This window comes from Muntiacus reevesi, chromosome X (assembly GCF_963930625.1).
Source record: "Muntiacus reevesi chromosome X, mMunRee1.1, whole genome shotgun sequence".
NCBI lineage: Eukaryota > Metazoa > Chordata > Mammalia > Artiodactyla > Cervidae > Muntiacus > Muntiacus reevesi.
Genome location: NC_089271.1, coordinates 62,126,277 through 62,142,980, shown reverse-complemented (window position 1 = coordinate 62,142,980; position 16,704 = coordinate 62,126,277). Strand labels below are relative to the sequence as shown.

Genomic DNA, 16,704 nt, shown 5'->3' with positions numbered 1-16,704 from the left:
AGACACGTGCACCCCAATGTTCATCGCAGCACTGTTTATAATAGCCAGGACATGGAAGCAGCCTAGATGCCCATCAGCAGACGAATGGATAAGGAAGCTGTGGTACATATACACCATGGAATATTACTCAGCTGTTAAAAAGAATTCATTTGAATCAGTTCTAATGAGATGGATGAAACTGGAGCCCATTATACAGAGTGAGGTGAGCCAGAAAGATAAAGAACATTACAGTATACTAACACATATATACGGAATTTAGAAAGATGGTAACGATGGCCCTATATGCAGGGCAGAAGAAGAGACGCAGAAGTACAGAACAGACTTTTGAACTCTGTGGGAGAAGGGGAGGGTGGGATGTTTCGAAAGAACAGCATGTATATTATCTGTGGTGAAACAGATCACCAGCCCAGGTGGGAGGCATGAGTCAAGTGCTCGGGCCTGTTGGGCTGGGAAGATCCAGAGGAATCGGGTGGAGAGGGAGGTGGAATGGGAGACCGGGATGGGGAATTCGTGTAACTCTATGGCTGATTCATATCAATGTATGACAAAACCCACTGAAAAATAAAAAAAAAAAAAAAAGAAAGTACAGTGGGAGAACGTAAAAAAAAAAAAAAGAATATATAAGAATCTACTACATGATAAAGGTAGCATTTTGTACTAATGTACAAAAGGACAGACCATTCCATAAGTACAACTTGGACACTATGGCTAATTCTTTGGAAGAGAAAGTAAGTTAGATATTTACCTTATATCTTAGATTCTATTTTTAAAAATCAGTAAATGTTTAAATATTATATATATTAGAAGAAAATATAGTTGGCTATCTCAGAGTAGGGAAGGTCTTTTAAACAATTATACAGATATCTAAACAGCAAAGACTGATAAATAGAACTACATAAAAATGAAATTTCTATCTCAGAAAATACAATAAACCTAAAGACCATCTTGGGCACAATAGAGTAATTGCTACTGAATTAGTCTTCCCACTGTAACCAGAAAACTGCAAAAAAAAAAAATAAATGAAACAACTGTTTCTGACCAAGAAGTATAGGACTGTCATTCTTGAGAGAAAGGAAATAAAGGAAGTGAGCCCTACAATTGTCCTTGGCTTTCTGCTGAATCCAAGAAAAGTACAGCAGTCTGACTAAGCCATAGAAACAGATACTGGAGTCTGAGGAGGCTAGAACAGTTGGAAATTGCAAGACAGAACTGGAGAGGAGGGAACTCCACAGACAATCTAAGATCTGCAGAAAAGCTCTCTTAAATCTTCGGCTGAATGCTAAGCTGCACATGTGTACACGATGAGCTCCACAAAAGAGTCCTAGAGATCACACAGGGTTGGAAGTTACTCAAACAAAAGTGTAGAAAAAACCTTCCCTGGAGATTTTTTGGGTAAACTTATTGTTTTATCTAATCTAGATTGTAGGGTCCTGCTGATCATTCTAAAACTTCAGGCACTCAGATTTTATGATATGTGATCTATTTATCATAGATAAGATGGCTTCTTATTAATTTTTGGTTTGAAGAACAATGGAGGAGGAACTTGCTAGGAAATTCTTTGGGAAAAGGGGTTTCATCACGAATAGTTTGGCATCATCTATTGGTACAGACTATGCAGGCGTGTGTGCATGCTCAGTCATGTCCAACTCTCTGCAACCCCATTGACTGTAGTCCGCCAGGCTCCTCTGTCCATGGGATTCTCTAGGCAAGGATACTGGAGTGGGTTGTCATGCCCTCCTCCAGGGGATCTTTCCGACTCAAGGATCAAACTTGTGTCTCCTGTCTCCTGCATTGGCAGGTGGATTCTATACCACTGAGCCACCTGGGAAGCCCACAGACTATGCAGTTTATCTTAAATTTAATCAAACATTAAGTATTAAGGCCTCTGCCAACTACTTTACAGTTTTGCTAAGACTGGTATAAAGTTTGGGTTGTGTTTTTCAGACAGGATTTCTTTATCTGTATCATTCTCACCGACATGGAATGTTATATGACTTTTATTGCGAATAGTTCTGATCCCAAGTTTTGGGTTTCTCTGATTATTAATGTTCCTTCAAATGTAATCTGAACATGAACAGAGGCTCTGCAATTGATTCAGCACCTATGTGGTAGCTGAACAGACCTAAAGGCTTGAACTCTAATACTAGTGTGCAGTCTATCACCACCACCTCTAGTACAAGACCTGAGTCCTCCAACATATACTGCATACTTCTAGGTAAAGTATTACTTATCTTTCACTTGTTGTTCGATGATCCTAACCTTAGTGCTAAGCATTCTAGCTATGTACAACTTAGCTCATATGTTATATACATGATAATGAAAGTATGTAAAATGCTATAGAAATATGCCATTATGCAGTGTGATATGTGTGAAGAATTTGAATGGAAAGGGTCAAAATAATGTTAACCAGAGATATCATTCTAACTTTGCTAGTAAAATTTTTTGAAATAAAAATGTTAAAGCAGGGAATAGATTCCACATGGACTTTATTACTATTAATTAGAAATACAGGCAGGTTCATATCTGGCCAACCAACACAGTTTTAAATAAAAGTATTATTTTGTATATAGTACCTGATGGTAGGAAACATCTCATATGTGCCTTCAACTCCATAATGGATATCCTTTTAGCACAAAAAAAGGTCACATTTCTTATCACATGACACCACTAACCCTTTCTGCCCTATTCAGAGGTTTCTTATACTCTCATCCACTGGTTAAGGATGAGGGGAAGACAGCTTTCTAGGCTGTCTACTGCTGCTACCAAATTATTATTTACTTCCCCTTGGGGGAAAAAAAATTCCTCCTACTTTGAGGCTTGTTCTCTACCATGCCAGAGGTTGAAAACGAGCTGCCTTGGAGCTAGATTTGGCCGGCAGATAGATGTTTTTATTTGGCTTTCAGAGTTAAAATTTTTTTCTAAACAATTTGCAAATATGTAAAAATGGGAAATGTCACACGTACATAAAATCCCGATTTTCAGCTTCTTCTGAAAAATTAAGATACCAAGTGACATGGATACTCATCTCCTTAGGAAACAATCAGATGCAGTAAAGTACAAGCGTCTTTAGATGGAATATACATACTCTTCCAGTTTACCACAATCCACACTTGGCCCACCTCAACTCATTTACATTACTTGCCTGGCCCCTATAGGCCACTTGAGTTTGAGATCTCTGCTCTTCACCTTTACTCACCATCATTAACCAACTCACATTCACCAAGGACTTACACACCTGGCACAATCTTCTTGGCTCCAAATCCCTCTCCACTATGATGGGTTACTCTAATGTTCATATGTACCACCTATCCAAAATCCTTGCAAATCTTCATGCCAATGGTTTGCACCTCCATTCCAGCCAAACATATACGAAAGCTGTGGTACATATACACAATGGAATATTACTCAGCCATTAAAAAGAATACATTTGAATCAGTTCTAATGAGATAGATGAAACTGGAGCCCATTATACAGAGTGAAGTAAGCCAGAAAGATAAACACCAATACAGTATACTAACGGATATATATGGAATTTAGAAAGATGGTAACGATAATCCTATATGCAAGACAGAAAAAGAGACAGAGATGTATAGAACAGACTTTTAGACTCTGTGGGAGAAGGCGAGGGTGGGATGATCTGAGAGAATAGCATTGAAACATGTATATTATCAAGTGTGACACAGATCGCCAGTCCAGGTTGGATGCATGAGACAAGTGCTCGGGGCTGGTGCACTGGGATGACCCAGAGGGATGGGATGGGGAGGCAGGTGGGAGGGGGGTCCAGGATGGGGAACACATGTAAAACCATGGCTGATTCATTCTCTTCAAATTCTCTCTCCCACCACCTTACTCATTCTTAGCAAAAGACCATGTTTGCTATTTTGCAGAGAAAATGAGAGGCTACTGGGCAGAAAAATTCTCAATGTTTATATTCCCATTCTCACAGGAATCTTCTCTCATATTCTTTATTTTCTTCTCTGGTCCCCTCTGTTCAACTGACTCATCCCTTCTAACACACTGATTACAGTCTTCCTTCTTCCCTTCATAGGCAAATTTTAGCCCCCACTTTTTAAATTCTCATTCACTCATATCCTCTGCAGTCTGGCTTTTGATTCTACCACTGTACTGAACTAGCTCTTCTAATGACCGTTCTCTTTGGTCTTCTCTGTAGCACTTATCTGCTGGCCATTTTCCTATTCTCTAGGTTTCTAGGGCATTACTCTCTTCTGGTTTTCCTTCTCTCATCCTGGTCACTCCCCAGTATTCTCCACCCTATCCCTTAAATGCTGCTTTGGTATCTGTCAAATATATTCTCATCCTACATTCTCTCTTAACAGTGGTTCTTAACTTTTTTGGGATACATATAACTTTGATAATCTGATAAAGCTATGGTCTTTCTACCCAGAAAAACATACAATTGTATTTCAGCTACAGCATCAGGGGGTTCAAGGAATGTACCTGACTCCCTATTTGAACTCATCTACTTATATTTGTATATGCTGATGATTTGAAAAAATATCCAGATATACAAACAGTACAGACTATTCTTCTAAGCTCTGGACCTCTATTATCTACTCAAAGTCTTTACTTGGATGTCCTACCTCAATACAACACAGCCCAAATTGAACTCTACCACTTTTCCTCCAAAACTACTCCTCCTTTATTTCCTATTATAGTCAGCCCTCTGTATCCATGGGTTCCACAATGATGGAATCATTGGACAAAAACATTTGTGAAAAAAATTTCAGGAAGTTCCAAATTGCAAAACTTGATTTTTCTGCACACTGGAAGCTATTTACAATGTATTTATAACTGTTTACATAGCATTTACATTGTATAAGTATTGTAAGTAATCTAGAGATGATTTAAAGTATATGGGAGAATGTGTGACAGTTAGATGCAGATACTATGCCATTTTACAAGTGACTTGAGCATCTACAGATTTTGGTATCCCTGGGAGTCGTGGATATCGAGGGATGACTATATTAGTCAATGATACCACCAGTTTGCCCAAGTCAGAATTCTGAATGTCATCTGACTTATCCACCCTTCCAAAAACCAGATTTTTAAAATTAACAAAAGCACTTCATGCTCAATTTTAAAACTTCAAACACCTAAATACAAAAAAGCATAAAATGAAGATTTTCCTCCACCTCTCCCTTTAGTAATTCTGCCTTATGACAACAATTGAACTAAATAGTGACTGAGCCCTTTAGATGGGCTCTTCAGTTCATCATTACTACTGAGCCCATTTCACTCATTTATGTTACCTGTCTGGCCTCCATAGGATCTAAATTTACAAATCCTTCTGTATATACTGTTGAGTGATCTAGTTTTCATCAATATATATCTTGGATATATTTGGGTATCAGCATATACAAGATACAGCTTTATTTGTTAGCCAATCTACCATTCTGATGGCTAAACAGTATTCCATGATATAGATGTATCATAGTTTAACTACTAATAATTTCTTATTGTTGAATATTTTAGAATGTTGTTTTCTTAATTACAAAGTTGCAATTACAAACACATGTACATTTGCACATATGCCTTTGCAAACTTGTACGGAATATTCCTGAGATGAACTTGCTTAGTCAAAGGGAATACACATTTATAGTCCTCTGAAAAGTTTGCACCAATTTATGTTTTCACCAAGAGAATAGGAGTACTTCGCATCATTTTTAATTCTCCCTGTCCTTTACTTATACCCTGAATTTCCAACCATTTATGAAGGTTATCAATCCTACTTCCTCAATATCTCTACCTTCTGTCCCCATCTTTCCATTTTTATTGCTTTGTAACTTAGTTCAAGCTCTCAGTACTTTAACTTGGACTGTTGTCAATAGTTTCTTTATTGGTGATCTGTCTTTTTAAAGGCTTAGTGAGACATACTAGGTGACTTTCATGACTTGGCCCCACCTAACTTTAAGAACTCCTTTATTAACACCCAAACTAGCTCCCACTCTGCACCATAGCCAAACTCAACTGTTTGCACTTCCCTATCCAAGGTGCTCTCATCTTTCTAGCGTTTGCACTCTCTATCTGGAACTTCTTCCCTACCTTTCTCCACTTGACTATCTGCTCAGCACAGCAGGTGCTCAATAAGGAATTAGCTGCAATAATCATCATCCTTTAAATTTTAGCTCAAAAACCACCTCCTCTTGAAAGAGTTTCCTGCTTTCCATACCAGTAGAAAACTTGGAAAACTACAAAAGATGAACATGAAGATAATCCTAACCTTACATCTCAGAAATAACCACTATTATCATCACTTTTTAATGTATCTTTTCATAAAAAGCATAACTGAGATGAAATTAAAGTTAGGTGTTTTACTTTTCTCACTTAACATTCTAAGCACTTTTGTCATTAGTTTTTTAGAATAAGTTTTCCATCTTTACACAATAATCTATCATGCAGGTGGTACACTGACTAGTCATTCCCTTTACATTAACCATTCAAGTTATTTCTCATTAATATAAATGACATTATTGTGAATAGCTTTGTCTGTATCTCTGATTAGGGCAGATTATATCTTACTACATGCTAAGCACTTATATTCATTATTTCATGTAATCCTCACAACAGCCTCTGAGGAGGGTATTATCATTTCCCCTGTTTTATAGATGAGAAAGCAGAGTCTAAGTTGCTTGTCCAAAGTCATACTGCTATGAAGGGGTGGGGCCAATATTCAAATTCAAGTCTACCTGACTATAAGGTCTGTTCACTTAACTATTTTAAGTCTCAGTGCTGTCAAAGAGCTTTCTAGAAATGTCTCATAATTTTATACTGCATATGTAAGAGTACCTATCTCACTAGCATTTTGAATACTTCCATTAAAAAAGAAGCCAAACTCATCTAATAAGCAAAAAACAGATGGTTTACCTGCTTCAATTTTCATTTATTTGATTACCAGATAATACTGAATATTTATTCATTTTCATTTGGCATTTAATTTTTGTCTTGTGATTTGTCTACTGCCCTCTGCTCATTCCAATTAGCATCTTCTGGGTTTTTTTTCTTACTGCCTTATCTAAACTCCTCATAAACCTGCCCTCTATCTTAAGGCAGCTATCCCCAGGTCAAGCATTGTCTCTGTAACATTCCTGCTTGCTTATTACTTGTTATATTCATTTTAAGACATCTGTGAGGCTGCTAACTTCTATTACTAGAATTTGGGCTGATTAGTTTTAGGTATTTTCAGGAGACAATAATGGAAACATAAATGACCTGCATTTCCACTTTACAATCAGCAATAAGAAGGGCACAAGGGACAAAGTAGATTCTTTAAACCCAACCTAGATGGACTAAGCTAGAAGGCTCATCTCCTACCACTTCTCTTGATGAAATATATAGGTTCTAGCCAGTACAGTTCCTCGACTTGCCCTGTTCTTTCATTCCTCCATGATATTCTATCCTCTATACCTAGAATACCCATTTTCTCATCTGTCTTTCCAGTTGTCCCCTCTTTCACCTCCTCCTTCTAATTCTCTGTCCCTTCTGATGAACTTAACAGCCACACTACTTGAGCTGCTGAATACTGTAGGAGAAAAGTCATATAGACTGTGGATTTTTAGTTGAGACCTCAGTATGCTAGGCAATGCTCTTAAATTCCCTTAGCGCCCTCTTCCTTTTTGCTTCACGAGTTACATGGGACTGTCATTTTGCTGCTTAATTCTTTCAGTATTCTTCCATTTAGGATAAAGTAAAGGAAATCAGTACTGAATATTCATTGGAAGGACTGATGCTGAAGCTGAAGCTCCAATACTTTAGCCATCTGATGCCAAGAAGTTGACTCATTGGAAAAGACCCTGATGCTGGGCAAGACTAAAGGCAGGAGGAGAAGGGGACAACAGATGGTGAGATGGTTGGATGGCATCACTGACTCGATGAACATGAGTTTGAGCAAGCTCTGGGAGTTGGTGATGGACAGGGAAGCCTGGTGTGCTACAGTCCATGGCGTCGCAAACAGTCGGACATTGACTGAGCGACTGAACTGAAAAACTCTTAAGTATGCCATATGGCATACACTAGGTCCTCTTATGATTTGACATCTACTTCTCTACATATAAGCAGTCATTCACTAAATTTAACTCTACACTTAACTGCAACCCCAATAACTCGCTTCTTAAACCCAAGATGTAATTTCAGGCTTCTGTGCCTTCACATATTGCTATTCTCTCTGCCGAGAATGCTGTCTCCTCCACATCCTTTGCTTTGTAAACTCCACTGATCCTTTAGAACTCAGCTTAAGAAAATTCTATTATAGGAAGCTTCCTCTCATCCCACTCTGATTAAGATATTCTGTTTCTGTTTTACTTTGGCACTCTGTGCATGCATCTAGCATTACATCTAAGTTCTGTGATTTTTCTTTTGTTTTCCCAACTAAACTATAACCAATTTGGGAGCAGAGAACGTATCTAACTTTATTTTATATTTGTAGTATCTATCAGTGCCAGCACATACTAGGTGCTCAACAGATGTTTATTTAACAAGTGAGCTGTTCAAAACTGAACTTTATTAACTTGTTTACAAAGTCTTCCTAACCCTTAGGTAAAGGTGCTCCTTCCTCTCCTCTAGGGCACTTCGTACATCCTTCTAATATAGCCCCTGATAAGCTGCATTTTAACTGTTTCTCTTCACCGACTGGACTGTGAATTACATGAGGACAGTGATGTCTTTCCCATCAGTAGATTGAGTAGCTAGCATAGAACCTGACACATATCATTCAATCAGTTCATACACTGAGCAGGAATTCCATGCTCTGAGGAAGCACACCATGGTCTATTTTAACACATTTCCCTAAGTTCCATCAAAGGGCCTGGGGAATAGGTAAGCTTTCACAACTCATGGAAAGTAGTGATGGCCCAAAGTGACATCTATATGATTTTTATTCTCATCTCATTTTTCTGTGCTTTTGAAGTTTAGAAAATAAATGTACATTGCTTTGTCATCATTAAACATTATTAGCAAATTTTATAGAATACACTAAAATATGTCTTTTTTTAAAATGCAGAGTTAAGTCACTTGATTGACTCTGCTGACTATCACAGCTCAAGCCTGCTTTATGCACTTAACTTTTAATAATGCTAACTAATGTTGGGTGGATATACTGATGGAAAGAGAAAAAAAGGAGAAATACTCACCATTGTATTTAACACTGTTGGCCAGAATAAGGTTGACATCGTCTAGAAAGCTCTCTCGACTCTGATACTTGTGCTTGGAGATATTCTGTGATTAAAAGAGATCAAGGGACTGAGATACACATATAAAGTTACTTGCTTCCAAAAAGACATTTTAAACCAAATCACTCACTTTACGTATGGTCTCTAAATCCATTGGACTGACAATTACTTTGTAATAATCTGGAACAAACTTCTTATTAACTGGGTGATGAAACGGCCAAGACTAGTAAAAAGAAAGCATGAGAAATTAAATGGAAACCATTCTTTATATCAGAGCTTCTCAACCTTCACTGGATCATGTTAAGACCCTGACAAAAGCTATGGACCCTTTCCCCAGAAAGACACATAATCACACAAAACTTTGCATGTGTTCATGGATTCTTTTAAGGGTTCATGTGCCCTGACAGGGTAAGGACCCCTGCTCTATATTCACAATTAAAATCTCTCATCCCCTAGTCCCATGTAGAGGGTTCACAGCATTATTGCATACACAACATATGCCTAAAACACAAAAGGAAACTCAGTTCAGAATTCCCTAGGGAAGATCATTATAACAAAATGATATAGAGACCCAACATGGTAGCCCTGTCATAAAGTTGCAAAAGGGAAAAACTGAAACAAAAGACGACAAATGCTGGGTAATTATCAAACTCTTCGTTTGTCAAGAAGCACCTCTAAATCCAAAGCCTCCCATATTACCTGGCATCCTAATTTCTCTCTCGAGCTACCTGAATGTCAACAGGAATAAAGAACCTCTCTATATCACAGATTCCTGGCCTCTTTGATTTCAATGATAATGTACTCATACAGCAAAAAGATTTATTTTAAAATTATATACCAGTTTGAAAAAAAGAAAAGAATTACATACCAGTTTGAATTGACAAACACCATACTCCAGACTCCCCAATCATACACACACATGCAAACACTCTTTTGTCCTTTCCTTTCCTTTGTACTACCTTCACAATATTCAACATACAGACCACTTACATCTGGAACTGCCATCATTTTCTGGGTGACAATGTTGTCCAGAATAAAAGAAAATGCCACTTGGTCATCATCATCCAGCAAGGGGTTGATAGCTTTCTCTAAACGAGCCAATTTATCTTCTTTCTGACATGAAACAAAGCAAAGTAAACATAAAGGTTTCCCTGAGGTATAATCATCATAGCGTATTAAGGACAATTAATATTTCTCTTGTCCCAAAAAGTCCAACTTTGAATTGTAAACTCATTTGTTCTAGACAAAAATTCAGATAAGAAATAATACTCCAGTAAAAGGATCAAAAGAGATGTGTCAACCACTCTTATAGGTATTCTATCTTCTATTCTTGTAGATAATCAAAAATATACACCATTGGGCAACAACAGCTTAGCTCCCACAACAGAAACATCTTCACCAAATTAAGTTTTAATATCACACTGTTTTTGCTGTAAAACTATCACTGAAAACACTGGACACATTATTGTTGATTAGTAACTTTTGTACAAGGGAATCTAACCCAATAAATTCATTTTAGACTATACTATGAAAAAATGTGTATCAATTGCTTCATGTCCTAACCCACTAAAACTCAATCTTCTTAAAAATTATTTCTGGCTGCACTGGGTCTCTGTTGTTGTGCGAGGGCTTTCTCTAGTTGCAGTGCATGGGCTTCTCATTGCAATGGCTTCTCCTATTGTGGAGCATGGGCTCTAGAGCTTGGGCTCAGCAGCGGTGGTGTGTGGGCTTAGTCGCCCTGTGGCATGTGGAATCTTTCCCCACTAGGGATCGAACCTGTGTCCCCTGCATTGGTAGTTGGATTCTTAACCACTGGACCACCAGGAAAGACCATGTCTTTTAAGTTGTTTTTTATTTTTTTAATTTTAGCCTTTCTATGTGGGTATGAAGTATTAACTGGCTTAACTGGTTTAAATTTTTATTTCCACAATGATCAACCAAACTTATAATCTTTTCATGTTTATTGGCCATTTGGCAATCTTTTATGAAATTTCTACTTCAATATTAACATCATCACATTTATATTTTTTAGGCCTGTACAGCTGCCATATTTTGTTGTTGTTAATAAGATAAAATACAGATTATCTTTTAAAAATTAAAATTTCTCCCTGCCAAAACAGTCTCTTAGCTTCAGCTGGCTTTCCAGGAAGTCAATTTCCTTAGCCCTTTCTAAAGTGTTATGTGGATTTTAGATTTTAATCCTAGTTCTACTATTTAACAGCCATGATGCCCAAGACAAGTTAGTTTCTCCTATGGACCTCAGTTTTTCCATCAACAAAAGGGAGGGAATTAGACTATATGATTTCTAAGGTCCCCTCCAGACTGTAATGTACGAAAGACCTGCTTCTCTCTCATTTCTCTAATCTTCTGTTACATTCCCTACTTCCTCAATTCTGGTACCTGCCAGTTTCAAATTCTACCGCCTGTCTCTCATTTTAAATGTCTTACCTCTTTAAGTTTTTCATCACAGAGATCTAGCATTGATTGAGAGATCTGGGTCAGTGAATGCTTTGGCCCTAGATTACAGAGAAACAAACAGGAAGAGATGAGACCACAGACGTGGGAGGCAAGAGTACCAACACCTCTCCAGACTTTCACCAACCTAGCTGCTGAGTCAGACAGATACATCAGTCTTACCTCCATTTTTCAGTGCCTAACACATAGCAGATGCATAATATGGATGAATAAACTAATTTTAATTCTCTCCCTTATTTGTGTATATCCACACACAGCAGTACTACCTTTGATACACAGCAGTACTACCTTCGATACTGCTGCCTTTAATACCTTGAAAATAATACCATTGATAGGAAAATGACAATTTATTTAAAGATGACTAAGGAGATCATCTTTCCATATTTAGCATTCAAAATTTGTGACGGCAATTTTTGTTTGTAGAACTCGTGGTTTGTGATGTCCGTCCAACATACGGCTAATCCAAAGCCTTTGTCAGAAAACAATCTCCATCCTAGCTCAGACTACTACTTTAGTTTCCCTGAAGTCCCTAACAAGAGTTTCACAAAATCCTCCAACTATCACCTACATTCCCTGTTTATGGCTACCCTAATTTAAGCTCATCATAGGGATAGTCAAAACATTTTCTTCTAAACAGTAATTCTGTTTCCTTGCAGTATCCTTTGTTTATCTTCCTGTCAATTCTTTCAAAGTAAGTGCTCCCCAGAGCCTAAACCTCAGCTCTATCCTCAACTACTTATTAATTAATTAGCAGGCATTTATTTATTCATTCAGCAATTGTTTAATGACTGTGACATGTTCAATGATGAGATTAAAGGGAAAATATGACACAAGTCCTACCTTAGAGAGTTCTTGGTTTAGTCAAAGAAAATGACATGAAAATAAATTGCTATACGACAAGGTATAAGTGCTTGAAGTATCTATGGGTAAAATGATATGATATCTGGAAATATAAATAATGAACAAGACTGGCCATATGTTAGTAAGTGCTGAACTGCGTGAATAGGTGCAGTGAAGTTTATTTACTTTCTCTATACTTCTGTATATGCCTAACAATTTCCATAATAAAAGTTTTTAAAAAGTGAGTGTAAGTGAAAATAGAGGAATATACTGATTACTATGAACTGTGGAGGGTTTGTAACAGTTTCAAAACAATTAAATCTGAGTACCAGGAAGGAACAGGAAAGGCTTGTTGTGACTGACACTTGAGCAGTGTCATTAATGAAGAGAAGTCCACCAGGTAGATAGTATTGTAGAAAAACATTCCAGAGGGAGGAAGAAGTGTGCAAAAACATTTAAGTAAGCAAATTCATGAAAACATGAAGCAACACATTTCACAACAGAAATTACAAGTAGTTTTGTACAACTGGAATACAGGTATGTGTGTGGAAGAGAAACCGGAAATGGAACTTGGAAAGGCTGAATGGGACATATTACAATGGTCTCATAGGAGATACAAAGGCACTGAAGATTTTAAGCTAGAGAGTAATTTTTCAAACTTGTATATCAGAAAAAAAAAATACCCTGTCAACAGTGTGAAGAATTAAGGCAGGCAGCAGAGAGAAAGTCTGGAAGCAACTGCAAGAGGTCAAAGAAGAGATGACAAGGGCTTCAACTAAGACAGTAGCAATGGAGACCAAAAGGAAGGGAATTTGTTCCAGCAAAATTTAGAATGTACAATTTATGGAACTTAGTGATCTACGAGTGCAGGAGAGGCAATCAATGATGACCAGTATTTCTAGGTTGTATAACTAGAAGGATAGTAATACCACTGCTGGTGGTACTATTATCATCATCATTTGGGTATAAGGAAGAAAGAAGATTGAGATAGAGGGGTATGGAAGGAGAAAATCATTTCCAAAGTTTTACTAACATTGCCTCTAAATGACCCACAGGTACTTTAAGCTCTGCATTTTCAATGTCAGCTCTTACCTCCCATTCCCCTTCCAAGCAGATTTTTTTTTATGCATTTATGCTTGCCAACTTGAATGATAGTTGGGCCTAACAAATTTATTCTTTCTTTGTATGTGTCTGGTACTCTGCTAGGCCCTTGGAATAGAAAGATGAATAGTCTCTCTAGGAGGTCACAAAGTGGTAGGAAAATCAAATATATAATCAATTATATGTAACACAATAAGAGCTATAAAAGTTGATTTAATTGTGCTAAGGAGGCACAGATGATTGAAAAATGGGTACCATGGGCAATATGAATACATCATCATGAAGCGATGATATGAGCTGGTCTGGAAATATGAATGGAAAGAGAATAAAGGGCATTCCTTACAAAGGGCAAAGACTGTGCAAAGGAATGAAGACATGGGATAGGATATTTAGTGAAATACAATGCTGAGTGTGGCAGGAATCTATATCTATAGTAGGTATAGGAGCCAGTCACTGGAGATGAGACTAGATAAATGGGTCAGGCCTGCTTGTGAAAGGTATTAAAATCTAGGTACAGTATTGTCCCATGTGTACAGGTGAGAAAATGGAAAAGGTTATAAGACATTAAATAAGACATCTAAGGTAATTCAATTATTAAGTGCCATAGTTAATCTGTACCCTTAATCTCTACACTTACAGACGAATCTGTGCTCAAGGATACAACTGGAAATCAGAAAATTTTATCCTTTACATGCAGAAGCTGTATGTACTATATCTTGAACTCTTTAAGACTCAGAAAATAGATTTCTTCCTCGTCTTTTCAGTTTTTGAGCAAAGTGGACATATAACAGCCCCTATAACATATTTGTAGATCAAATCAAAGACAAATAGAGTCACAAGCACATACTCTATGGGGGTTCCATCCACACTGAATGCCTCTTCTATTTACCTAGGCTCACCTCTTCCTCCCATACTCCCCATGCAATTGTTTCAACAGATAAGACTCCAAATTCTCCAGAGGATACATTAAGTGGGAATAAAAAGCAGCAATATCTGTTAAATGATTAAAAACATATGCTATCTGATTTTCATAACCCTCAAATTCACTAGTACATTGTAGGTCCTTTCCATCAGTCCAATCCAGTCTGAATCTAGGACTAGTAAGGAATTAAAAAAGGATCTGAAAGGTGACCTTTGCAGTCAAAGACAGGTGATTCTTACCATTGTAGGTTGCACTATTTTTCACAATTAGCTCCAAATGCTCCCTGAACTCTTCCCGAGATGGGTAGAGGCGTTTACGCACATTTTCACGGAGTGTCTGTAAGTCCATCGGCCGGGTGATGATCTTGTAGTAGTCCTTTACGACCTTTGCATTGACTGGAGTGTGGAAAGGGTATGTCTGTGCAAACAAGAGCCAGCACCATCCATGAGCAAAGAACATTTGCCATAACCAATTCCTCAAGACTCTCTCACATCTTACCTGTCTCTACCTGGCCATCAACCCTCAAAGGAATCTCTCTAGATGGAGCAAGTCTGACTGTTTCCTCTACTAACTGTTAAAAAATAAACAAACTATATCCCAAAGAATAAGGAGTTTGAGGTTCTTAGGACTATACTGCCCTCTATCTGAAATCAGACAGAACAAAGGGCCTTGCCATCCATACTGTAGACCTGAATGCAGTGAACTCACATTCGGAAGATCTCTCATGTCATTGATGATAGACTCCAAAATGGATGACAATGTCACCATGGGGTCTGTCCGGCGCCGGTGAATGGACTTATGAGGTCTCTAAGGAGAAACAAAATATCAGAATGCTTCTTTAAATTAAAAAAAATACATTTTGGAAACCTTGTAATGAGCAGTACATGTAATTCTCAGGGCAATACCACAGGGAGAATCTAAGGCTGCTATCAGGGCCACGGCTTAGAGGACTGGGGGAATTAATGAGAATCCCATCTGGTCAGAAAGCAGCAATGCAGATACTCACATTCAAATAGTCACAGTGAACAGTAGTTCCAACTCGCCGTTTCTTCTTGGGAGGAAGTTGCTGCTTAGGGAACTTGAGAACCAGAGATTTTCTGCGAACCTCATCTGCACTGTAATAATCATAACACTTTCATAGCATGCAGTCCCTATTTCTAGCCCCCAGAAAAAAAGCAACCACAAAGAAAAAGCCCAAAGTACCTGAGCATGAGCCTGGGGAGTAAAAAGCCAAACTAAAGGCCAGACATCCACATCCTAAGGCTCAGATCGGGCAAGACCTCATAGTATTTCCAAATTAATAAAGAACTAAGCAAGCCACAAGTTCACCTCAGTTTCCTACTTGGAAGATAAAGGAACTAGGCTAAAGGAATTTCAAGAATCTTTCCATCTCGAATATCCTATCTCAGGATAAAAGGGGTAGGAAATTTAACTTATTCAGAATAGAAACAAGGAAGAAATTAAAGCTTGTTTGAAAAGAAAAACTAGGGACTTCCTTAATGGTCCAGTGGTTAGGACTCCATGCTCTCACTGCAGGAGGCATGGGTTCAGTCCTTGGTTGGGGAACTAGGATCCGGGATGCCACACGGAGTGGCTGAAAAGAAGAGAAAAAACTAGTTTGAGTTTCCCTCAATCATTAAAAGCCCAACTACCTACTTCCCTTTAATCATATGAGATCAAGATACTATATTTCCTTTTTCTAATGTGCTTTAAAACATGACTACTATAGATGTTGATAAATTAACAAGGATAGGAAAAAACTCTCAAATCTAAACAGAATAAATGAATATAACTACATATTAAATTAAAAATTACATACTCAAAAAATAAATATATTTTGAATGTAATACCCTGACTGTCAAGTCCTGTGGCATATAATCCAAGGACAACAAATTACAGAAAATATCTTGAATCTACTTTACATGTTTGTTGTTGGTAGTAGTATGTGTGCTCAGTTGCTCAGTCGTGTCTGATTCTTTGCGATCCCATGAACCGTAGCCCGCCAGGCTCCTCTGTGCATGGGATTTTCCAAGCAAGAATACTGGAGTAGGTTGCCATTTCCTTCTCCAAATTCTCAAACTATCTTGCACATATCACAGGATGGGCAAATGTATAAATACACTGATGCTGGGCACCAAGAGGATATAAATATAAAACAGAAAAAGAATAAAACTTAATGAT

General features: G+C 37.7%; 1 protein-coding gene across 7 annotated transcripts in view; it reads right to left on the bottom strand.

Annotated features, from left to right (window-relative positions):
* TAF1 (TATA-box binding protein associated factor 1) overlaps nucleotides 1-16,704 on the bottom strand; it is an 83,237-nt gene that overhangs the window by 32,040 nt on the left and 34,493 nt on the right. For 6 of the 7 annotated variants that reach the window (XM_065914971.1, XM_065914966.1, XM_065914970.1 and 3 more), the window contains exons 26-32: nucleotides 15,530-15,638; nucleotides 15,232-15,330; nucleotides 14,763-14,940; nucleotides 11,634-11,701; nucleotides 10,176-10,298; nucleotides 9,316-9,408; nucleotides 9,147-9,231 (exon numbers count right to left, since the gene is read on the bottom strand). In XM_065914971.1, coding sequence (XP_065771043.1) covers nucleotides 9,147-9,231; nucleotides 9,316-9,408; nucleotides 10,176-10,298; nucleotides 11,634-11,701; nucleotides 14,763-14,940; nucleotides 15,232-15,330; nucleotides 15,530-15,638 — 755 coding nt within the window. Of the gene's footprint in view, nucleotides 1-3,109; nucleotides 3,376-9,146; nucleotides 9,232-9,315; nucleotides 9,409-10,175; nucleotides 10,299-11,633; nucleotides 11,702-14,762; nucleotides 14,941-15,231; nucleotides 15,331-15,529; nucleotides 15,639-16,704 lie in introns of those variants that run through there. The other variant, XM_065914972.1, reaches the window with a different exon arrangement.